This window comes from Sceloporus occidentalis, unplaced genomic scaffold, assembly GCF_023333645.1.
Source record: "Sceloporus occidentalis isolate IW3139 unplaced genomic scaffold, rSceOcc1.0.p SCAF_79, whole genome shotgun sequence".
Lineage (NCBI taxonomy): Eukaryota > Metazoa > Chordata > Lepidosauria > Squamata > Phrynosomatidae > Sceloporus > Sceloporus occidentalis.
Window position 1 is genome coordinate 2,816,086 of NW_028317059.1, and position 23,845 is coordinate 2,839,930.

The 23,845-nt window shown below is 41.6% G+C and overlaps 3 protein-coding genes across 3 annotated transcripts; 1 reads left to right on the top strand and 2 right to left on the bottom strand.

The window, feature by feature from the left end:
* Window positions 1-1,103: 1,103 nt before the first annotated feature.
* Window positions 1,104-8,581, bottom strand: LOC149285425 (aminoacylase-1-like). The gene is made up of 14 exons (XM_089495361.1): window positions 8,491-8,581; window positions 7,877-7,941; window positions 6,301-6,405; window positions 6,129-6,223; window positions 5,817-5,893; window positions 5,587-5,676; window positions 4,748-4,804; window positions 4,581-4,654; window positions 3,744-3,793; window positions 3,253-3,397; window positions 3,015-3,083; window positions 2,849-2,928; window positions 1,962-2,022; window positions 1,104-1,268 (listed from the first exon to the last, which is right to left on the bottom strand). The coding sequence occupies exons 1-14, from the start codon at window positions 8,579-8,581 to the stop codon at window positions 1,104-1,106; spliced, it is 1,224 nt and encodes a 407-aa protein (XP_089351487.1).
* A 3,492-nt stretch (window positions 8,582-12,073) lies between these two features.
* Window positions 12,074-15,569, bottom strand: LOC149285426 (glycerate kinase-like). The gene is made up of 4 exons (XM_089495363.1): window positions 15,271-15,569; window positions 14,232-14,383; window positions 13,276-13,451; window positions 12,074-12,955 (listed from the first exon to the last, which is right to left on the bottom strand). The coding sequence occupies exons 1-4, from the start codon at window positions 15,567-15,569 to the stop codon at window positions 12,074-12,076; spliced, it is 1,509 nt and encodes a 502-aa protein (XP_089351489.1).
* Window positions 15,570-18,132: 2,563 nt separating this feature from the next.
* On the top strand, window positions 18,133-21,786 carry LOC149285427 (WD repeat-containing protein 82-B). Its single transcript, XM_089495406.1, has 9 exons — window positions 18,133-18,293; window positions 18,379-18,476; window positions 18,851-18,917; window positions 19,599-19,698; window positions 20,517-20,633; window positions 20,723-20,878; window positions 20,979-21,048; window positions 21,127-21,269; window positions 21,757-21,786. Exons 1-9 carry the CDS (start codon window positions 18,133-18,135, stop codon window positions 21,784-21,786), a joined length of 942 nt encoding a protein of 313 aa, XP_089351532.1.
* Window positions 21,787-23,845: the final 2,059 nt, after the last annotated feature.

The window sequence follows — 23,845 nt, forward strand, 5'->3', positions numbered from 1 at the left end:
TCCGCAGAGGTGAGACATTGTTAAAAATAATATAAACAGTTTATAGGAAAAATCATATTGATATGACTATAAGGATGTTTATGGCGATCCTGCATTGCCCAAAATCCTCCCGTATTTTAGATTTATGCCCGACTGACCTTATATGCTTTCTGTGACAAGATATATACTAGGATAGGACATTTCTATAGTAACTACCTTACACGGTAGGAGGGATCCTCTCAATGCCTCTGTATCTTTTACTAAAACATTGGCGTTATTTACACTCTGGTGTCTGTTATTCTGTTTCAAGGTATCACAGCGGTGTGTGTGTTTGGGTGTCAGTGTGACAGAGCCTGTCCTGGTGTGTGTGTGTTTGGGTGTCGGCGTGGCAAAGCCTGTCCTGGTGTGTGTGTGTCTGAAAAATATCTGTAAATATTTGTAAAAATATTTTGTACGAATCAAGTCACAGAAAAGGTCTATGTAAAGCCTCGCTACGTTAGAGTTCTGCTTTGGTCATATGAAATGCTGGAAGGCACATATTGTTTACAACTTAGTTGCATATGGTAAGGGATGTTATTTAATATGATCATGTTAAAATGCAACAGTAAATATACAAACAGATCTCTTAGCTCAAACACATACATGGTAACAAGCAGACTATGTATCAAGATATGAGGTGCGGGTACATATAAAGAAGCACTGGTGATGCAACATTCATTTGAATATTTTAACACACACACACACACACACACACACACACACACACACACACACACACACACACACACACACACACACACACACACACACACACACACACACACACACACACACACACACACATTTGATGATACAGAAAGTTTTACAAACAGTGGATACATTGTAACATCTATTTATATGATTTGCACCTGAGTTACTGCTGAATCAGGTTATTCAGTCACCTTATTGGTTGTATAGTTGAAGAAGATAAAATAGTGGATGTAATCACCAAAAAAATAATCTCAACAGTGATCTAATATTTGGTTTTAGCATCCAAAGCGCTCTTTAATGGGACATAAACCCCCCAGGCTGCAAAACAGCCAAAGAGTTGCAAGCACACCATTCCTTCCCTCTGTCCTCTATGTTCATTGCTCTCCATCAAGGGGTGGAACACTTGCAAGCGACGAGATGATACGGGTGTAGATATGGATTCCTTGCAAGAAGACTTCCTCGTTCAAGTATTCATCATGATCGTGCAATAAGATCGGTGTGTGGTTCATGGGGGAAAACCCAAATGCAGGATACCCGGCCTGTGAATAGTAGAGATTACAGGTTGGGTGGATGGATCCAAAAAGGAATGTCAGACAAATTAGGGAGCGAAAGGACCAAATGGAAAGCAAAGCTTTTTAAGAAAAAAGATAATGTTTTAACTAGGAGTGGATTGTGAGAGAAAATAAACAGTGTTTAATCTCAGTGAATTGATGTTAACGAGATCAGGGATATAAAATAATGAGAACGTCAACAAAAAGGTGTACTGTCTATTCCAAAGTTACTGTGTTAGTCCTACAGTACCACCAACTGTAAAAGTTTCCGTGATCTCGTCAAAGAAGGGTAGTTCCAGTTCTAAATAAAGAAGCGCCTTGTGTGGGAGCAGAAGTCAAAGAATTTTATCTTTTTATGGCTCCCCAATCTCTAATTTATTATTTGCATATGCACACTAAAACTAACCATGAGCAAAATAATTCCAGGACCCATAACACTCTAAATGGTGTTCATGTTGATTTCTGCTATATTATTGAAGTGGGCTATAATAAAGGTGCTTTTTTCATCCTAACCATCACTTTCCTAATAACTGTTTGCTTCATGAGATAAGACGAGGGCACCTTTACTTCCCTAGTATTGCTCATGATTGTGGTAGACATATACTTATTTACCGAATAATGTATGAACATGGCAGAAAGCAAAGCAGTGCCCTACCATGCCCAGTTTTATTTTTCACTTACCGCCCGCACATAGCGACTGTCGGTGGCAGCTGGGAAGATTTCCGGCTTTAACTTCAGGCCCCTGAATAAAAGATAAATGATTCAGTCTCTTCTTCTCTGCCAGGAGAATGTAACGTAAAGACACATCCACTGTCTGCCTGTAGAACTTGTTTACCGTGCAAGCGGAGCTCTCTCCACCTGATGTATCGGTTTGTCTTAGTCTGTCAATTCTAGTCTAGTCATACCCCTTCAAAGATAATAATAATGTGAATCAATAATTGTTGGGGCACTGGCCATCATATGTCCAGGCAACCAGACATGGCTCTTTGACCACAGAATAATTATCAGTTGGGTCTTGCAGTGTTGGGGGGTATGCACCATCAGGATGTATAAGGGGTAGCTGTGATTATTTGGAATTTAATACCACCCAGTAAGATTTACAGGTATAGGAACATACCAAGCAGAATTCCGTTACGGCTAATCACTGCCAACACCCCCCAATACGCATTTTCATTGGACAGATAATGTCTCGATTTAACTACCGATAGACATGGTTAGACGACAGGTGTAAACAAATGTTGAGACGGAGATGTATGTACACATTCATAGCGCTATAGAAACAGATCACAGCGCATACAAGCAATTGCAAGTCACATTATACAACAGGCTTGTTGTACTAATATCATTAATACATGTTACAGGTGTGCCTAAAAATATATACCCATAATACCCACCCATGCAATCTTGATTTTGTTAATAGCCCGTTATGTGGCTCTGTTGGAGGATTTTCATCAGCCAGAACCCCCTCAAAATACCTCTGTCCTCATTCTCCTCACTGACTCTACGCTGTCTTTAAGGCATGCTACCCCCCCCCCCCCTTTATTCCTAAGTAACTATCTCCTACTCACAGCTCTTTGCACGGATTAGAGAATGCTTTCCACCAAGGGTTTGAATCATCTGGAGTGGTCACCACCTGGTCCATACATTTCTGGGGGGAGTGGGAAAGAGGACAAAAAGAGGTCAGATACAGTCAACAATAGGTTTAAATCCTTAGTATTCTCAGCCCCTTCTCACCTGATGATACTCCCAGGTCACCTGACTCCCAGCATCTCTGCACCAACTCTCTAGCTGACTCTCAAACTCCTAGGAAGGGTAAAAACAATAAAAAGGGCCTCATACTAAAAAAGAGCTACATGTTAGGAAAATGCAAGCAACTAATGGACAAAATGAGAAAATTAACAGCACAGAACAATGAACATTACCGTAAACAAAAGGGGTAAGAAAGCTGAGAGAATAAGGGTTATTATTGTACCTTTAAGTTAACGGTGGGTGGAACGCGGAGATCAAAAGTTGCTGACATCTCAGATGGGACTACATTGCAGGAAACCCCACCACTGGCTCGGGTTAGATTAACGGTAGTGACATCTCCAAGTGTGAGGTTAGGATTGGACTCTAGCCTGTGTGGGAATATAGAAAAATTATAGATGATGATAACAACAGCATCACATTATATTTCAGCCATAGTGCATATGGTGTTTGTGTGTTAATTTAGGAAACTATATTAAATAAGAAATAGTAAATAATTAGTTTATTTCATTTTGAAGAGAGTGTTTGTAAAGTAGTGAATATTCTTTTGCACAGAATGTGTGGCATGTTAGACTTCCTCTCTGGGGCATTAACAGCTAAATCAGCTCATACAAGGGTCCGATGTACCATATTGAGGTATAGAGCAGCACACTTATTATGTATTTGACATTCTCTTAGCAGAGAGGTGTAATCTATACACTGAGCGAGTTTATTTACCTTTTTTTCTCCTTCTCTCGAAACTCCAGGAATTTTGAAATCACTAAATGCTAAAAGGAATAAACGGTATATAAAAATGAGAAAAAAAGAGTAATGTGATAAAGAGCAATCTTTATATATATTATTATATCTTGCGGAACCATGGCACACTAGCCTCCAAAGGCAAAGGTCCTCTGGCATGTGCAGAAGGGGGGGGGGGGTATGTCCATTTCCATTTACTGACTTGGCTCCAGTTGATACTCTTCACATGAAACATTGCTTTCAAATCATTTCAAAGGTATCTTAACATTAAAGCTAAAGTTACTACTGCAAACATGACAGCCTGTGCTTATATCACACACTTACCATGTTTGCTACATTTTAAATACGCTGTAAGAACATATGGAACGTCTGTGGCTTCTTCCTTTTTTAAGCAAATGGAGTAAAACCTTTTACATTCATTAGTTCTCAAATAAGTTTGGTTGGACTGGTTAAAAAGTGAATGTCATTTTTTTATGAAACTTTAGCTTTACTGGTTTTTCTATATCGTTTTTACTTTTTAGAAGGCAAACAGATATAAAATAAATCTTAGAGACAAAAACATTTTGAAGACTAGACACCCCTTCCCTTAATTACATTTGAAGGGACCTCTGAGATCCTGGAAAATTACAGTATATGACTTTTACACAAGACTGACAACTGCTCTGCCAGGGAGTCTGGCATGAAATGGGTTGGTATAAGAATTTCTAACTCAAGGTTTTGAAGGAATGGTAAAAGTGAATAATAGTAATGATTGCATCTAGCGACGGAGAGAAGACAAAATCAGAAGTAGAGCTACCACATCTACTGAGCACTCACTAGTTTGGTGGCTGCCGAATTTTCTATGAAGCGAGAACCATGCCCTGGGTCTCCCCTGCAGTGAACAGTTATCCCTGGGAAGACAAAATGGCCAAAACGGGACAGTAACAAAAGTGAACTAGTAGAAACCCACGATAGACCTATAGGAGTAGCAAAGAAGCACTTACACCAAGGGCACTTTTCCCCATAGAACACACTAAATACTTCTGTGGGACTAGCCAGACCTGAAAAGAGAAGAGCATAATTGGAAGAAACAGATCTGATATGGCATACTGGATGGCAGACAGGGGTGAGGAACTGAGAAAGACCACACAAGGGGGTCTATCATGGAGTATTTCAGCCAGACATGCAACACGCTTACATGCAAACATGTAACTACTGATATTTGTACAATGTGTAGTCATCGTGGCTATTCTACGTTTAAACCAGTCACACGTGCATAGTTATAAACGTAATATCCATTTTTTACTGTTTTAGCCTTAAAAAGTAACACCGGCTGGTGCGTTTCACATTACATGCAATAAGGTTTTATGGTGACCCAGTTCCCTGATAATATAGCATGCAAAATGTGTGTACTGTTTATACCATCGGACATGACTTCCATTCAGACATTCCTAAAGAGGTGTTTGCGCTGATGACAGAGACGCGATTTTCAAGAGTTTACCATGCTGTAATCAATTTGTCTTTCTTTGCTGTAATATCACATTGAGTAGTGAAAACATACTCAGAATTAAAAGAAAAATAAGACAAAACTATGCGTAATGGCGGTGGTGGATATTGACATGCATAAAAAAAAGGTCTATCCATTCCCTATAAAAAAAAGAAACTATAAATATTTCTATATTAGTCTAAATGCTTGAAATTAGGTTTATGGGTTTTTTTCCCATTGAACATGCTAGACTAGAAGATGTGAGATGGGCGAGATAAATTAATTGAGACCAAGGTAAGACAAAAAAGGGCAGCGTCGTGTGAAATGCACAGGCTGGAGAACATAGTAACATCTCACCTTCATCAAGTGTGATCCCAGGATTGAGATTTCTGAATTCCGGGTACTTTACAAAGAGTTCCATGCCCTTGTGGCCCCCAATCTCTTCATCTGTTAACAAGAAAAGGGATTATTTTGTTCGATATCACTTCTTAGTGTTGTCTCTCTTTTTCCCAAGCACTCTTCTCATTCCTCTCTGGCATCATTCATCCAGTTCCACCCGCCATGAGCCTTTCCCTCTCGCATCTTACCAGGGACCAGTGTGAGGTGAACGGTACGAGGAAGGCGGCGTCCCTCAGACTTCAGTCTACGAAGAGCTTCCAAGTACCTGCAGGGGGCCATCATCATAAATAATATTTACATCCCATACCCGCAATGCTTGTTTCCATGATTGCAGAATTTTTTTTCCTGACGTGTAAGCCATTACTTTCTGTCCAGAATTTTCTAATCTATGGCTCCTGTATGCTCTTTCCTTCAGGTTATTCCCACTCATATTTCTTCATTCTATCGCCCTTCGATTGATATTACACATCAATTTCTTTTATCGATGGTCTGTGACTTACTGGATGGTAACACATTTCATGTCTTGAGTTCCTCTGGCATAGATGTTTCCCGATTCATCTTTATGTGCAGCAAATGGAGGATAAGTCCAGAATTCCTGGAGAAAGAGAGCACGGTTTCAGTCTGACCCCATTTTATCATACTGCGTCCATTCATTCTTTCACACAACCTCACCTCAAACACAGGGACCACATCTATATGGGAATTTAAAACCACGGACTTGAGCTGAGGCTTTGTCCCCCACCACGACAAGATGAGTATTGTAAGTCCGGAGGACAGCTATGAGAGAAGAATCGCGAGAGTGAGAAGATACACACAATATTACACAGATGATAGTAGGAGAGGATGACGTCCATAGAATATACGTAAGAAATAAAATAAGACATCTTCAGTCATCCCATGCATTTTACTGAATGTGATAAATGAGTGTCCCTTTGAAGTTAACATTATTTTCCTTGTAAATCTATGGTGGGATCCAGCAGAATCCCCCCCATGCACTTGTCCTCTTTTCCCACCCCCCAGCTCCATGGCTTGCAGAAGAAGAGTTCAGCGGAACACATATCTTACTTGTAAATGCGCATGTTGTATACTCACCAACACCCAGCAATAATTCCAGGGGGTCTCACAGACCACCCCATGCATGCACAGAAAGTGTTCCCAAAGATTTTAGTGGAAGTGTTTTCCTGCCACAAACTGGCTGGTTTAAACAACCAACGCTGGTGTGGAAATTGGACAACAGATGGGGCAGTACACTGCAGATCCAAAGCTGCAGCTTCTTCAAAAAGTGTTTTTTTTATTTTAGGAACAGAATGTGGAATTGGCAGCGCTCTATGGGGCACTGGAGTGTCCCATTAAAGAAGAAATGGTTCTCGGTCTGCCTATGAGACTAAGTTCAAGATCCCCCACAGCGCTGCAGCGGACCTGGATCCTCCTGTCTGGTAACCTCCGCTGCCGCCACTTCCACTGGGGGTTCTATCACCGAGGTTGTCTACGCGCATGGCACATACCTTCCCTGGCTGTCAGAGAGGAGAATTCCTTGCAGCTCTGTGGGGAATTCTCTTCTCTGGCAGCCAGTGAACGTCTGCTCGATGGACACAGACCACCCCCGCTACTGCTGGCACTTCCGCTGGGGCTTCTATGACGGAGCACCGGTGTCACGTGACCTTCCGGTGCTCAGTCATAGAAGCCCCGGCGGGAAACTAACGCCGGCCTCCCCCCGCTGCCCCCACTAGACACCAGGGAGTCAGAAGCACTGGTAAGTCGAGGGGGAAGGGCTATATGGGGGTGCATAAGGCTTTTCTGGAGGCAGAGTGCCCCGTGATATGCCTTTTACCCCCCTTTGTGCCACTCTGTCTCCAGAAATGCCTTTTAACCCCTATATGCCACTCTGCCTCCAGAAATGCCTTATATTCCCCTATATGCCACTCTGTCCCATGATATGCCTTTTAACCATATATAAGGCATTTCTGATTTTAAGACTACATGCAGCCTCAATATGATAATTCCCTGTATGGCTGAATGGCCAACGCATTCTCAGAAATCATTCTTAAATCACCAACGCATTCTCAGATATACGGTAATTCTTAAATCACCTAGAATGTTTACTGCATTCATTTTATTTGTCAGGAACACATAATTGTCATATAACACAAAAGCAGTGCATGATAGGGTAATATGTGTAACATCACCACCATTACGTTCATAATTTAAAGCCCTTTAGATTTTCAACAGTTTCAGCTCATCCTCATACCTTAATTTTCCTGCTTTCCAATCCAATGTCTTCAGCCACCCGAACAAGGAACTCAATAGCTCCATCTGTAACGTAACAATTTGTAGAATATATATATATATATAATGCATATATTTGTGGAGGGACCTTTATGACATAAAGCTGGTTTAAGTTTAATGAGGCACTGGAAAATACTACATAAAAAAGTCTCTGAAGTTTCCACCACAAAAAAGTGACAGGTTCTCCAGTGGGTTAGGGCAACAGGTAACCAGGTCTCCCCAATCTTTCCTCTGGGGCCGCACTCCCCCTAAGGAGATACGCAGCTCCTTCCTCAGAAGAGCCGAGATCCAAAGAGGAGAACCACTAAACTTTTCAAGGGGGAAGGTGGCCAAAAAGCTTAACCCTCCCACCAATGGAACTTCAAAGTTAATTCTGTGCCCCCACACGTGAAGTGACTCCTGTGTGCCATTTCAGGTCCCAGCCTAAAAATAAATCTTGGTTGAGGGGTAAATCTACTTATCCAGGGATGGGTAGTTTAAAGGTTAAAAAATTCTCCAAGAATACATCATAGGAGGGGTAGATTAATATACGACAGGTATAATATGATTTATATAATATTTTATGATGAATGGTACCGTAGTCTGGCTCGGGATGTACAGTTCGGATTCTCAGGTACTCTCGGAACAGACCGGTAGCGGGATTCTCAGTGGCAGAAGTGGTATCCATCTGTGGAAGATTCTCTGTTCGGTTATTTGATTACCTAAGCCGTGCGCAGCTGTATTCGAAATCATGAATTTTAAGAAACCTCATTATTTCACGTTTATATCTCTCTAGAGTCAGTTGGTGGTTAATCTGAGAAGGGTTAAAACTAGAACGGACAAACTAGGGGCCTTGCCTGCAAGCTTACACTCTAGAAGGAGTTGGGTATAGAGAAACGTAAGGTATGGAGAATGGGAGAGAGAGTGCCGTAGATAGACGTGGGGGCAGAGAGATATATGTGGGGGGTCCAGGATTAGGGGAGATGTCCCTAGAAGTAAAAGAAAGAGGAGATACAAAGGGTAGCGTGGCAGTGAGGGCATACTAAGGCTTGGTGTCCCCTACTGGTTAATACATTAAGGTGTAAATGGATTATGGTGTCACATAATGCATATATAACACAAGGTTAGCTAGAATGGGAGTCAGGACCCCCCCCCCCAAAATGTATGCATATCCTTGAGGCCATTTACACAGCAGCGTATTATGTCCAAGGGGAGCAGATGAGCATATTGAAGGAACGGGCCCCTCAGTGCGCTACTGCTGAATGAGCCACTTGGGGTGATCAGAGATCTACCTTTTAGCCGGTGGATCTACCAAGCCAGCACAGCCTCTATATCTTCTCTTCCATAAGCACCTGTCATCTATAGGATGTGATGTCATAACCCCAGTGCTCACCCGAAAGAAGATGAGGTATGCCCTGACGGTGGTGGGAAAGCTTTCCAGTGTCAAGCCTTGGGCAGATCCACAATTACATACACCACTGCACTCACGGTCCCTGCAGGTAAACTATTTGAGGGACTTTGTCCCCCCCACATTCTCCCATTGCCTATGGCCATGACCACCAGGGCTCTTTAAACTAGTGCTTGTTAAAAAAAAGTGCAATTTCTTTCAGTTATTTTTATTGTGAAAATGTCTTTCAGTTATTTTTGGAGGAAATAGCTCATGAACCTGCTTAAAAAAAATCAGTTTTGCCTACAAGGAAAGCACCGCACCCCTTCTGTCCCGCACTCTCATGTCTGCCCCATGCCGGGCCCTTTAATTCCCGCAGCACTAATAAATGACCCAAGTACACTGCGCTCTAATTGGCCAGCGAGTTCCGTTATAATCTGTTAATTTACCAGCATTGGTCTCTCAGAACCCCCGTTATACCCACCCCGGGCTGGCTGTCTCTTTCCAGACCACTTCTCCTTCTCAGCTGTCTCCGGCAGGACTAAGAGAGGGAATCCTGTGCACTCTCTCACACCAGTACAAGTCTATACCGGCTTCCAGGCAAAACTAATCGAACCACGATCGCATCCAACCAAGGCTGGCGGAGACGCAGAGAATGCCAAGTCTTTGTGTGACTATTTACAGTCTTTATACATAAAAGCAAAGGTTTTTCGCAGTGAGACACCTCATGTATTTAAAGACAGCTCTCTTATTTGTACATAACTGCTTTTAAGTGCAGCACAGACAGAGTGATTCATCAACAGAATTTTTAGATCACTGCATAGCTAGCAGCAGTCCTGACATCAGAACTTATCTCCTGTCAAATGAATTTACCAATAACTTAGCATTGCCTATAATAGTGCGGAGCAGACACAAAGGTGCCAGTCTCCCAATTGTTCTCAGGACAGTCCTGATTTTTGGACACTGTCCTGCTTTTTTGGGGGGGGGTGCAGTTGGGGAGATTCTAGGATATCCCCTGAGCTGTAAAATCAATGGTGGTCCCCTAGCTAGGAGTGAAAAGGTATAAGGTAATGTCTTACAGTTCGGACGTGGGAAACATAATACACATCAGTTTTCGGACATTATATTGAGTATAAAAGGTTCTTTTTATCTTTTAGATCATAAAATCTACCTTGTTTCATTTCTTTAGCGGATTATATTGCGGTGAGCACAGTATGCGCGGCCACAATGCAGTGAAATAAAGGCATAAACATTATAGTTTGTTACCGTTTTGAATTGATCGTTCCTACTTCAGGCCCTTGTCCTCTTCAGTCTGATTCTGCGAACCTTATACCAGACTGGACTTTGCCCACTGTTAGAACTAAGCGGTGCAACAGGCAACACCTTTATTGGCTGGATTCCATTCCCCTTCATTTAAAATAGCCTCTGATCCCCCTTAAGCCCTGAATAATTATTATTTATTGTTTTATATAGCACAATCATATTCCGTAGTGCTGTACCAATCCTCTGCTATAGAATAATGTATATTAAAGTACTCTGTTCAGAATCCTAACCCTCTGTGAGTACTTTAATACACACTCTTCCTAAACTAAGATAAAGTACTTACCTGCCATGCTGCAAAATCTTCCTTCTTCCTCCATGAGCCGTCATTTCAGAAAATTACAAACCAATGGGAAGATTTTAGAAGTGCACCGGGGTCTAAATGCATGCGCCGTTCACCAGAGCCAGGGCTGAAGCTGATTGGAGGTGAGCGCGTCACGTGCAGGGAGATGCGTTTGTCCGAATGCATCTCCCGCAGGACAATTAGCTGGTGGGGAAATGGGGCAAATGCATTTGGAGGGGTTCTGCAGAGTCACCCCATGCATTTACAAAATGGGCCACATGAACATTTATGGGGACCGCACACCTAGCATTTGCCTTAATGTGCATATGATGGCTGGAGTGTACCGTTAAGCAAAATTTACCTTGACTTCCGCTCAAAGTTTCCCAATTTATCAGCAACAATGAAGTCCGCGATTATCAATAAAAAAAACACATTGTCTACAAACAACAAATGATTGCCTTTTCACATTATCCATTAATGGGACTATTTTAACAATACTGTAATCATTGTCCAGCTTGTAGATGATTATCCTTTCTAGGGCTTCATGGTGTTATCTTTTGAATTTTTGGACTCTTCAACTGTCTTGGATCCTTCTGGAGATTTTGTAATCCTGTTGTCTTTGTTGAGACTGTCAGCTCACTTTAACTGGGCCCTCCTCACCTATTGTTTCTGTATGTCATCTTGCTATGTTATGCATGGATGTTACACATACCACCTATCTAAGCATTGTTGCAGACCATGTACACATTTTCATGGACACGGAATTCCCTGACAGCATTGGCCTATTTCAGCAGGATAATGCCCCCTGCCACAAAGCCAAAATGGTTCAGGAATGGTTTGAGGAACACCACCACGAGTTCAAGGTGTTGACTTGGCTTTCTAGTTCCCCAGATCTCAATCCAGTTGAGCATCTGTGGGATGTGCTGGACTAACAAATCCGATCCATGGAGACCTCACCTCCTAATTTATAGGACTTAAAGAATGTGCTGCTAACGTCTTGGTGCCAGATACCACAGCACACCTTCAGAGGTCTAGTGGAGTCAATACCTGGGCTGTTATGGCGGCAAAAGGCGGACCTACGCAATATTAGGCAGGTGGTCGTAATGTTATGGCTGATATATATTACAGAAATTAGTATTAGTATAATGCAATAATGAGACCTTGTGTTGATGGATTTTTTTTGGTAGATTTTATTGGATGTCTCTTTTTCTCCGTATCAAAAGCACTTGCACATCCATCACATTAGTTCCTGTAAGTCCGGTTGTTAGCAGATATCTACCATCATGGAATTGACTAAAAAAGGTGTTAGAATCACTGTGATTAAGAAAGCATTCTACATTGAACCCACCTTGCTTAGCATCCATCAGCAGCTCGGGGTAGGAGAAAGCACCAGCGGCTTCTGTGGGACCATCTTGCCCATCAGTACCTCCACTCAAAAACAACACTTCACAGCCCTTCAAGTCCCCCTGAAAGTTGTGCCACTCCTGAGCTACCCGCAATGCCAACTCCTGGTTTCTCCCACCTTTACCTTCTCCCTGCACAAGTACTGTGGTTTCCCCTCCACAAAGGACACAAACAGCACCTAGACCTGCATATTCTGCAATCTCATGCAGTTGCTCAGCAAGGTTAAGGTCTGGAATGGCCATTTCAGAGCCTAGAGCAATAATTTCTTGTTGCAGCTGTTGCTGCTCACTACTTTCCATCATTATGGAGCAGATTACTCTGGCAAGGAGGCCATAAAACCGAGAAACTTGTCTAACATCACCGCTAACGGCTGAAGACAGAACTGATGGGTGATAGCCCAATCTTGCTGATTCCTGCTCTGCTTCACGCAGTGCAATAAGGTTTGACCCAATGAGGATGTTGTGGACATGGCTGAAATGTTCATGAGCAGCAGTCTGAGATCTGGAGAGAAGTACATCCCTCACTGATGCTGGAGCAGAGTTTCTTAGGTCGTACTTGTCCAATATCTGCAGACATCCTTCTGTACTGTAAGAGCCGGAAACTGTAGGGCCACTTGCGATAACATTGAGGTCATCTCCAATGACATCAGATAGTATTAGGCTGATGACCTATGAATGGCAGAGAAATTAATCACAGGTATGAATGTATGTTTTAGGAGTATGCCTAAGAGGCAGATCTTATATGACTTCTGCAAACACTACAGAAAAGCATTACTTCGAATGCTTTTCTTGTGGGCTGAAGGTACCTTTGCTGGGGTTTGTCCGATTTCGTTTGGTCTGTTAAGTTAAGTAATGTATACTTAGATTTTGTTTCCTTTAGTTATATGTGAAACTAGTAGAAAACATTTTTGTGTTTTACATGGAAGATACAGGGGGATCTGGGGACCCCCACCAACTTACTTCTACTTGGTGCACATAGTCCCACTGACCTGTGCAGGATATGCTGCTCTGGCCAGGCCTCCCCCTTTAAGTTGCGATAGGGCTCTCCGCAAAGTGTTCAGCTCCTGTATGGTTGCGCCTCTCAAAGCCAGCTGCTTGGTTATTGTTTGCTTGTCGTGGAGCGTGAGGGGAGGCACGGGTGCTGGCAGGAGAGCCGAACCTCCACCTGATCCCCAAAAAAGACAGGAGGGTGATATTTCAGAATTCCAGCTGTAATAAAATTTAGCTAAATATAAAAAACACAGCTGGATATTCCCATTCCTTACAACAATCTTCTGTCATCGTTCAAACTTTTGGGGTCACTTAGCGAGTTTCAAGGAAAACAAACAAGTTTCTAACTTATCAACTTAACGATTTAACCTTGGATTAGCGAACGCAGTGTGCCATTGGAGCGCAGCAATGAAGGTTGATTAAAAAGGGCCTCTACGCTTCTGAAAAATCTGCCGTTTAATGGGTAAAATTTGAATAGCTCAGACAGATCCACGAAAGCAGAACGAAAAACAAAGCATTCCGCTACTCACAAAGTATATTCATCTAAAAGTAGAAATTTGTTGTGGAGTATTCAGCAAACACCGGGATGTGGACAGGCAAACCACACCTAACGTGTTTTGGGTTAAATAGTTGCAGCGTGAGTGGTGGTATTTCTTCATTGCCATTTTTTTTATTTGATAGCCCAGACAGAGTCCGCAGGGCAGTATAACATGCAGTTATGTCTACTAAGGGTATAGAATGAGACATATTATGCAATTTGCAAGAGCTTACAGTCTAAGGAGAAGTGTGATGTGATACACAAGGGACTAGTAATTCCAGTAATCAGGATATTACTCACTCAGTGGACCATCCTATTGGTTGTTATGGTAATAAGACAATTGTTCAAGCTTTGCTCCAGATTTAATTTATAACCCGCACTATATGAATTCAGTGCCCATTTTCCTCCGTCTCTCACCTGAGATAAGAACCAGTAATACATCCTTCTCTGAAAGTTTCTTTGCGAGGCTATGGATTTCTCTAGCAGCTTCCAAAGCGGACTCATCTGCCATGTTGTGTTCTGCACCTTCCATAATCCTCACTGGTGACCCGGGAGGCAGCAGCATCTCCCTGCAATGGAAGGACCAACCTTAACCTTCATACTCCGTATACGGCTACCAACTAAATGTATAAATAAAGTAAAAAAATACAGCTGCATTGTCTTATGATGGAAAAATGTTTCTCTCAGAACTTGAGTGGAAACTTTATCCTGAGCTCTGCTTTGTATGCGCTTTTTTGCTCAATATGTCTACTGGACGGTGTTCTTCTAATCGGGTATATCTTGGAGTACTTGGGAAACACACTTGTGCCCCAAGCTGCAGATCTTTCTGGGAAAACACTGCCACTTCGATTCTATTGTCCTCTCTGTGCTACCTCAACCTATCCCACAGTATCCATACAGCATGTGCCATGTGTCTAATTTGGGTCTGAACGGCTTTAAACTGTCTAAAAAATACGCTTTTTGGAAAGTCACATTTTGGTGTTAAGATCTAAACATGGAATAGCAATGGTTCTGTTCTAACATAGTGGCTACAGTGAAGAACTATTTGACCCGGCTTCAGCACATTGACGGGCATGGATAGTAAATCTCTAAAAAAGACAAGGTGGAATGGTGAACTTAGACACATTTAAGATGAAATGAAGACTGGATCTTGGGTTTAATATCATGGATATTACCTAAACCCAGTATGCAGAGAATCAAATGAGCTGGGCCATTATAGCCCATTGGATACATAGGGTCCTTCTAAACACGTGTAAGGATGGAGATACGGAAGGTGTGGAGACACTTTGGCCAGATCATACTTCCACTATTCCAAGTTGTCCCTCCTAGCTCTATAACGTCTAGTCAAAAAGAATCCTTCCAAAACTATCCCGCATACTATTTCACTGCCATATCTGTCAGGGGCTGTTAGTTGGGGAAATAGTAGATTATTAGTAACATAGTCCAAGGGTGGTACCTCTTTCCAGCAACTCTTAGGCTCTCTTCCATCCCACGTGGAATGCTAATCACACCCCGTAAAACGTGATTTCCCACAATCTGCTCCACGGCCGCTGTCATTCCCAAAACAGCCTTCCCAAATCCAACCAAATACAAATTCTTGTTTAGAGGGAAATCTACACCTCCACACTCAAGAACCAATGATCCACACGCTTCCCTCACTTTCAATGATCTCTGCAGCATGTTGGGGGGTAACACAGCTGACACTGCACCCCAAAATATCTTTCGAGCATCCTCCTGTAGAGACAAACTTCCCATTTTAGCTTTGTTTGTTTGTGAAGAGAGAGAACGTGTGAGAACCCGTAATACTCTGGCCATGAGAACCAGGCGTGTACCTGCAAAGAGATAGGCAGAGACAGGATAATAGGATAGGATAATTCGAGAACTTCAAGCAAGTGGCAAGTCTGTAATGTTACTTTTATTTTATTTGAAAGTATTTTTACATCTATTTGATATACTCTGGAATGAAAATGGGAAGCGACATATACCTTGTGATATTTTACACTGTAATCCTCCATGAAATGCGGCATATACAGAAATAAGCTCAACACTTCACGAAATATTCATACCTGTCGCCTGCCGGAATGCACTTCTTCACGCGATGGTCATCAGGAGACGCTGTAATAATGATAATAATAAAAAATTCTGTTCGTAAGAAACACCATAAACACCACATCTCTCTGATGAAAAATATTTGGATTTTTTTTCTGGGTCTAAAGTTCATTTTTGTTTACTCTTCTAAATAGCATAAGATTTCACAGAAAAGTTAATAATTAGCCGGGTTACTGGTCTAGGATTTGCAAATGTTTAAGAGCAAATGCAAAAAAAACAACAACAAGTTAATTCACTTACTCTGTCCATTAAATAATTATTGCTTACATTATTAGAGTAAATGTGACCAAAATCCTTGCTGTACCATAAACGTGTCAATAACCTATATCCCAAGTGTTTCTCTTTAAATGGGATGGACTGTCTTTAGGGATCACATCTCTGTCGCTCCATCCTGTCCTGATGACTCTCAAAAGGTCAGAGGTTAGCTGGTTATGAGCGTCTCACACTTGTAAGCATGGATAGGCACCAACATTGCTCATGGTGGACATATACTGGGGTCTGTGGTGGGCAATTTAACAATGTTCTATGGACCTTCACAAACTTTGCCGCAGACACTTTGCCTATCCCTGGTTGTTGGCTGTGGCTATTGGCTGTGGTTGCGATCCTTTAGAAGAATCTCATGGTTTGGTACAGGGCTGGTGCAAGGATTTTTGCCACCCTAGGCAAAACATAATTTTGCCCCCCGGACCCACCCAAGCCCCTCCCCTTTGCCACACCCAAGCCCCTCCCCTTTGCCACACCCATAGTGACTGCGAGCTGTGGCCGCGCTTCTAATGAATGACCGCGGCCGGCGGTTCGTGGCTGCCGGCGCCTGGTTTGCTGGTCTGCCGGTGCCTACTTTGCCTATAGGTGGCGCTGGCCCTGGTTTGGTGCCTGGGTGCAGGTAGCGCACTACTACGTGCCTCTCTGGTAAATGTTCCAGCCAACATTCTCTAGTAACCTATAGTGAGGGTACTATATCCAGAAGCGAATCGTGTCATAACCATACCTGGGAACTTCTGGGCTCCGGCTACCCTTGCGGGACGCGGCCAGGACTGCACACGGACGTCAGCAGGCGGTCCAGTGACGTCAGTGGGCAGCCTCGCTGACATCAGCGGGCGGTCCCACTGACAACTGCAGGAAACACCCCCATTTATAGGAAAAATGGGCGGGGAGCGGGACGTGTCAAGACCCCGCTCCCACGACCCAGAGGATTCGGTGCTCCGGGTCAAACCTGGAGAGCTCCCAGGTATGTTCATAACCAGTATGGGAAATATACATTTTATAGTTGCATGGCTATTGTGCCCATTTCTAGATGACTTTATAAACTATATGGTTCAGTCATTTTTACAAGGAATAGATTTTTTTCAATTAGTTTCTATTCATGAAATAAACTCAAGATAATTTTCAGTTTCTCTCCTATGGAACACCGTGAAACACTAACAATATGGTATTTTGGACCATATGTCTTCTGCACCAGAGTTTCCAAAAGTAACGCATTAAGTTTTTCACTGTCCTGCTCGTTACCGCCACCTACTGGTAGGTGGTCTAGTAGTTTATACTACCCTTATGGATAAAAATAATTAACGTAATCGCCGCTAGATCACTAAAATCACCAATACATACTGCGGACATGACTCGCGAATTTTTCCGTATCTAGCAGTCGCTGACATGACAGACTAACACACTATGCCACACCTAATATGGCGCCCAAGTGACTACCACCCGCTACGCCCAAGAAGGCGGAAAAAGCGTAGTACGTCGCCACTAATAGCCAATGACGTTGAGCGTGCGCCGTTGACGTGCGGTCTCCTTTCCGGCTCCCGGGGCAACATGGCGCAGACAATGAAAGCGGAGAAGTAGCGCGAAATCTAAGCTGAGTGACCAGGAAGGATCGACGGAAAGGAATCTACCGACTCTGAAGCATCGGATCCACAGCAACATTTTCTGTCTGTTCAGACATCACCCGAGCCTGAGACGCTTGTAATCCACGGGCATCCAAAAGCGTGGCCCTAGTGACCCGGAAATCCGATTTTTCTACTATTTTCACCGTTATTCCTACCCTACTGTATTCATTTCCTATTTAACCCCGTTTTACAAGAAACTCATAACACATACTGGTGTCATTTGCCCATCTCTTCTATGCCATAAATTCCCATCCCCCCCCCCCCAGTCCTCCAGCACACCGTTTCTGGACCATAGGGGTGCAGAGTCCACCCTTGATGCAACCATGAAGCTCACCGATAACGTCTTACGCAGCTTCAGAGTCGCAAAAGTTTTTCGTGAAAATTCTGACAAAATCAACTGCTTTGACTTCAGTCCCACTGGCGAAACGGTGATATCAAGCAGCGACGATGACTCTATTGTGCTTTATGATTGCCAGGAGGGCAAGTGAGTACAGCAGATCATCAGTTAGTAGTGGTTGTGATCGTGGTTTTTTCTAGTCGGTGACGCTGTTGTCCTTCTGTCTTGACAGGCCCAAGAGGACGTTGTACAGTAAAAAATATGGCGTGGATCTCATACGATATACACATGCAGCCAACACAGTAGTGTACAGTTCCAACAAAATCGATGGTATGTGGTTTGTAGCACTTGAGGAACAACTGGATTGTTGTCATTTTTTTAACGTATCGTTTTAGGCCCTTTCTTGGCAGTTTAGGTCAATGCCTGCGGCGATGCGTCATCCATCAGAATGCTTGGATCTGGGCTGAGGTAGTTGTTTGTACAGTTTAAGGGTCTACGGCACCACCCTCTCTTGGAGATAACTGTACAGACTACTGCCTTGCCTGGGACATGGCACAGTCTACGAGGAATCCGCACGTGGACGGGACTCATCGTTAAACTGTAACCGAGTGAAGATCAGAAAGATAATTCTAACAGTCTGATTTAATTACTTTGTAACGTGTAACCGAGAGGCTCTTGTTTCAGCTTTTTATAATTTCTTGCAGATACTATACGCTACCTGTCTCTTCACGATAATAAATACATACGTTACTTTCCGGGACACAGCAAAAGGTGAGCTATGTACTAAAGCATGAAGTACAATAATGAACATTGCCAGACGATCCATAATATACGTAGCGTCAGCGAATGCATGTTTTCAAACATAGCGTTGCTTCTGCAAACCCATTCTTTATTCGCACGGACGAAACTGTTCAGGCCGAGTCTTGTGTAGTGTAGCAACCTGTTGGCTGTCCTTATTCTAAACTTTTTTTCTACATTAATACATGAACAACATTTTGGCAACTTAAAGAAAGTTGGACTCGTGTATTGGTGCCGTCTCCTCGATATGCAGCTCCGCTTTTCGTTTTCAGTAGTTTCTGTTTAAGGACTACAAATGTATCGACTAAAACGGTTTGTTTTAAAAAAAAAAAAAAAAAATAGAAACTGCATGCTTGGCCTCTTATAGTCGGTGTCTGTTATTTAGATCGGGGCCACGTAAAGTCCTGGCTGTTTTCCTAAGGCGAACCCTGCATGGCTAGGGATATTTGAAGAATGGCTTTGAGAAATCCTATAATACGTTGAGAAGAGCATGCCCTTTTTATTTTTTTTGATTTTTCATTTCCCCCTATTGCTTTAATCCGGCGAGGCTTTGGGGAGGACAAGATTTAAATCTTATTTTTATTTTCTATGTTGGACACTGATTCCTAAAAAGTATTCAAGGTTATTTCATAGTTATTTGCTTCTTTTCCACAGAGTAGTTGCCTTGTCTATGTCTCCTGTTGATGATACGTTCATTTCCGGGTCATTGGATAAAACAATCAGACTTTGGGACCTTCGCTCTCCCAACTGCCAGGTTAGTACTAAAGGAAAACTAACAAGTCAGCCTCCCCATTGTGTTCTGTTCAGAACTATAGAAACTGATTACACCTTTCCATCGGTATATATTAGATTTATTTAAAGCAGGCTGTTTTGATTTACTCAAAATATATTTTTTTTTTTCTCTTTCACATAAGACCAGTTTGCTAAATGGCCAGTTACTGAGTGCTTTCCCTTTTATGTGCTTGTGTTTCCAATTCATTATCTTTATTCTATGTTTTAGAATAGTGGCCGCTTATTTCCGTGGCTGGGAATGCCTTCATTTAAAAAAATATATACTTTTAGTATCGGCTGCGATATGAATAAAGTGTAATGATTTCACAAGTAATGGGGCTTTGGCCTGTATTGTCTTTATTGGACTTCCCCGTTAAGCTTTTCCTGGCTTCACTTTCAAAAATACAGAGAAAGCTGTATCTTAAGGTTCTGTTAATGACTTTAGTAGTTGGAAGCTATGAGTCCCAAAACTGTGATTTCTCTAGATTGTAAGCTCCTTTGAGCAGGGCCCTCATTAGCTGTTTCTGAAAGTCAACTTATGTTATATACTGCTTATTTACCCATGTATATAGCGCCATCATATTCAGCAACACCGTACAAACAATAATAATTAAATACACATTTTTGCATCTGAATGGTAATTATTTCATATTGGTTAAATCTGGAGAAGTAACCTTTAATATTCTTCCTTTTTGCCCCCCCCTTACGAGGAAGTGTCTTAAAACCGACCGTCCATTTTTATAATATGTTGTGTTTCCCTGCTTAAAATCTATACATTTCTAATTGTCTTGTCTCTTGTAGGGCCTGATGCATCTTCAAGGGAAGCCTGTATGTTCCTTTGATCCGGAAGGTCTTATTTTTGCAGCTGGGGTAAATTCTGATACCGTCAAGTTGTATGATCTCCGATCATTTGATAAGGTGGGTTTTTTTTAAAGTTTAGATAAAGGCATTCGGTTACTTCTAAGTAACGATGTGTAATTTTTAAAAATGTTTAACGACTGTTCTAGGGTCCGTTTGCCAACTTTAAGATGCAGTACGACAGAACGTGTGAATGGACAGCTCTAAAATTTAGCAACGATGGCAAACTAATCCTACTCTCTACCAATGGCGGGTTCCTCAGACTGGTTGATGCCTTCAAGGGGGCTGTTCTGCACACATTTGGGGTGAGTATTTTTTTTTTAATTTTTTTTATTTTGCAATATGTAACATTGGGTGGTTGTTGAAATAATTTTTGATATTAATGTGTGTCACTCTTTAACACAGGGCTACAACAATAGTAAAGCAGTCACTCTGGAAGCCTCATTTACTCCAGATTCACAGTTTATTATGATTGGTAAGATGCCCCTCTTTTATCTCTTTTTAGACTCTTTGGTCATAAAATTGCCTTTTCTCATTATACATCTTTTTGCAGGTTCAGAGGACGGCAAAATCCACGTCTGGAACGGAGAGAGTGGCATGAAAGTGGCCGTGCTGGACGGTAAACACACTGGTCCCATCACATGCTTACAGTTCAACCCCAAATTCATGACTTTTGCGAGTGCATGTTCCAATATGGTAAGAATTGTTCCTCATTTGTTCTGTGCACAGTAGGCCAAATTTTGGTAGAAATACTATTGTCATTGTAATGTGCAATTCTTAAACGGGGAACTATCATGAATCATCAGCCATACATTCATGATCAGTAGTGCTATTTTACTGCAGGGCTCTATTTGCCTGCCTATGAAATATTGTCAGTGGTCCTGCAGAGGAGAGAAACTCCTATACAAATGTTCTTAACTTTGTGCATTTGATGGCAAACTTATATTGGTTTCCTATATTTAGTTTTAAGATGTCCTATTCTGTTGTGTAGTAAAGGGGGCACTATTGTAAAAATATATTTGTAGTGTACAGTTGATACAGATTAAGCTCTTATCAATTGTGGTTCAATAGCAACATTAAGAATCCGTTTCAGAGTTTATTAACCCATCGGTTTCATTCTGCATCTAGCAACTTCCCTTTTTTGGTTATTTTAAGCAATCTGCTTGTTTTCCCTATTCTGCAGGCTTTCTGGCTTCCGACCATCGATGATTAATGTTGGATGTGCCCTTCTAAAAAGCATAAAAGAAAATAAGTAGATTCTTTCATGATACTCCTGGAATTTCTGAAGATTATTCCACCCAATCAACGAGAACAAGCACAAAAAGACACTGTTCCACCAGAAGTCCAAGTATTATCACTTTCCATCAATGTTGACAATTGACATATCAACTTGCCAAAACAGATACTCTTCCCATCCCTGCATTGGGGCTCCCAGTGTTTCTTGTTCTTCAATATGGGGTGTGACATTTCAGAACTTTTTTTTTTACAAGGACATCCGTCATCTACTTAACATGTTTAACCGCCTCATTCTTCATTTTGAATTTTTTTATTTTTTTTTTGAGGCCTTTTTAGCTTCTGTGGCAACTGTTTTTATGCGTTTCCTTCCATTTGTGCCACCTGTATGTTGATATGCTGTGGGTCAGGTTTTCTCCTTCCTGTAGATGCTAAAGATGTTCATGTTGGCAAAATGTTGTGACCTTTTTTGTTTACATTTTATTTTGACATCAGACCTGTTCTTCCATGGTTATTTAAATCACCTGTGAATCGATCGACTGTTTTATTTCATTCACGCTTTTGCTGAAAGAGTGAATTGTAATCCATGGAGAATCCATGCAAGTGCAGTAATCCAGGAACTATCCCGTCGTACTTTTTAAATGAGGAGAGACTAAAAGGCACGATTTTAAGCATAGTTAAGCAAATACACAATTTTCTGCCGGCTATCTTGGATGTGGATTGGACAGTGTTTGTCTTCGGTTGGCGGTTGGGTTATATCAACACATTCTCCAGTTACCCAGCTCTACAGCGCCAGTTACTCTTCTTTTTATGGGTGCTTTAAACAGAGATGCCAGTGTTAAAACAAATCTAAACCCACATGTTTCTGCTGCATGATACACTAGCTTTGGAGAGGGCATCTCAACACAGAAGCCTGTTATCTCCTTTACAAGCAAGCTTTTTTTAGGTTATTGAAAAATCTTTTTCTTGGAGCATCCCCTGTTGCCAAATTTGAAAATGTTACTGAGGGTGGGTAGCAAGTCAGGCACTAATCTGGTATTGGTGTTAAAGTTGCGATCTTGGTCTCGGCAGTTTTCGATTGGCATAAACTGTTTTCCATATACTGATGCTCTATAGCAACAGAGATTTATATATGCAGGTTGCAGGATGTCGGTTTTTGCGCCTTCTGTGTCCAAAAATCCAGCATTTTTTTTTTTTTTAATCACTGCAAAGATAACGATAACTCACGGAAGATAAAATTGCACAAATGTAAGGTCTAGTGAAGAATTGGCATCTTTTGTTCTGTCTACCACCATAAAAGCAGTATTTAAGAGAGCGTTTCTGCCTCTATACTGTTATACAGTCGATAAATACATTCACAGCTGTGTACATAAGAATTTATATATTGTAATGTGTTTATCACCTTTCCATGAAGGTAAATGGTCCACAGCTGTTTCTTGTAAATTTTTTTTTTTTTTTTTTTTTTTACATAAATAATAAAAAAAAAAAATGGCTGAAAAATGTTTAGTTGCCTGTGATTATTGGGGTACTTTTACCGTTCTACATATGTTTACAGTCTAGGCATTCATTGATTTAATATGTATAGCGCTTTAGGGGAAGTGTAAGAAGCAAAGTAATCATACAGGTAAAATTATTTACAATAGTTATATATCGCAACCTTATTCCGCAGCGCTGTACAATAGGTAAACAGGACATGACAAGTAGTTTATATTATAACAATTAGACTTACAGAAACAGGTGAGGACGACACTTGAGGATCAAAGTAGAAACACTTTACGAAAAGTTATTTCCTGCATTGAAAAACTTAGTCTGTATATTGTTAGATAATCGCATTTCCCAAAGTTGGGCTTTCATTACTAGAAGTCATTTAGCAAAATATTTTTATTGCACATAATAACATATAAACATTTGCTGTTTAAATACATTGATGTATTGGTTTGTATTGCTCTGTCCTTCCAAAGACCTAACGAAATAACACCCTACAAGAGTTATTACCCTGTCCTTGCTTCCTATTAATGGGTTCGTTGCTTATGGAATGC

Bases quoted from the DNA above. Each gene is read 5' to 3' on its own strand.
- LOC149285425 (XM_089495361.1), bottom strand. From the start codon at position 8,581: ATGGATACCACTTCTGCCACTGAGAATCCCGCTACCGGTCTGTTCCGA. The intron at 2,929-3,014 runs GTGAGAAGGGGC...CACTCCCCCCAG, and splicing joins TGACCTGGGAGTATCATCAG to AAATGTATGGACCAGGTGGT. The intron at 2,023-2,848 runs GTGAGTAGGAGA...TCTTTTATTCAG, and splicing joins TCTAATCCGTGCAAAGAGCT to GGGCCTGAAGTTAAAGCCGG.
- LOC149285426 (XM_089495363.1), bottom strand. From the start codon at position 15,569: ATGGGAAGTTTGTCTCTACAGGAGGATGCTCGAAAGATATTTTGGGGT. The intron at 14,384-15,270 runs GTACCACCCTTG...CTTCCATTGCAG, and splicing joins CTAAGAGTTGCTGGAAAGAG to GGAGATGCTGCTGCCTCCCG. The intron at 13,452-14,231 runs GTGAGAGACGGA...TTTGGGGATCAG, and splicing joins ATTACTGGTTCTTATCTCAG to GTGGAGGTTCGGCTCTCCTG.
- LOC149285427 (XM_089495406.1), top strand. From the start codon at position 18,133: ATGAAGCTCACCGATAACGTCTTACGCAGCTTCAGAGTCGCAAAAGTT. The intron at 18,294-18,378 runs GTGAGTACAGCA...CTGTCTTGACAG, and splicing joins TATGATTGCCAGGAGGGCAA to GCCCAAGAGGACGTTGTACA. The intron at 20,879-20,978 runs GTGAGTATTTTT...TCTTTAACACAG, and splicing joins CTGTTCTGCACACATTTGGG to GGCTACAACAATAGTAAAGC.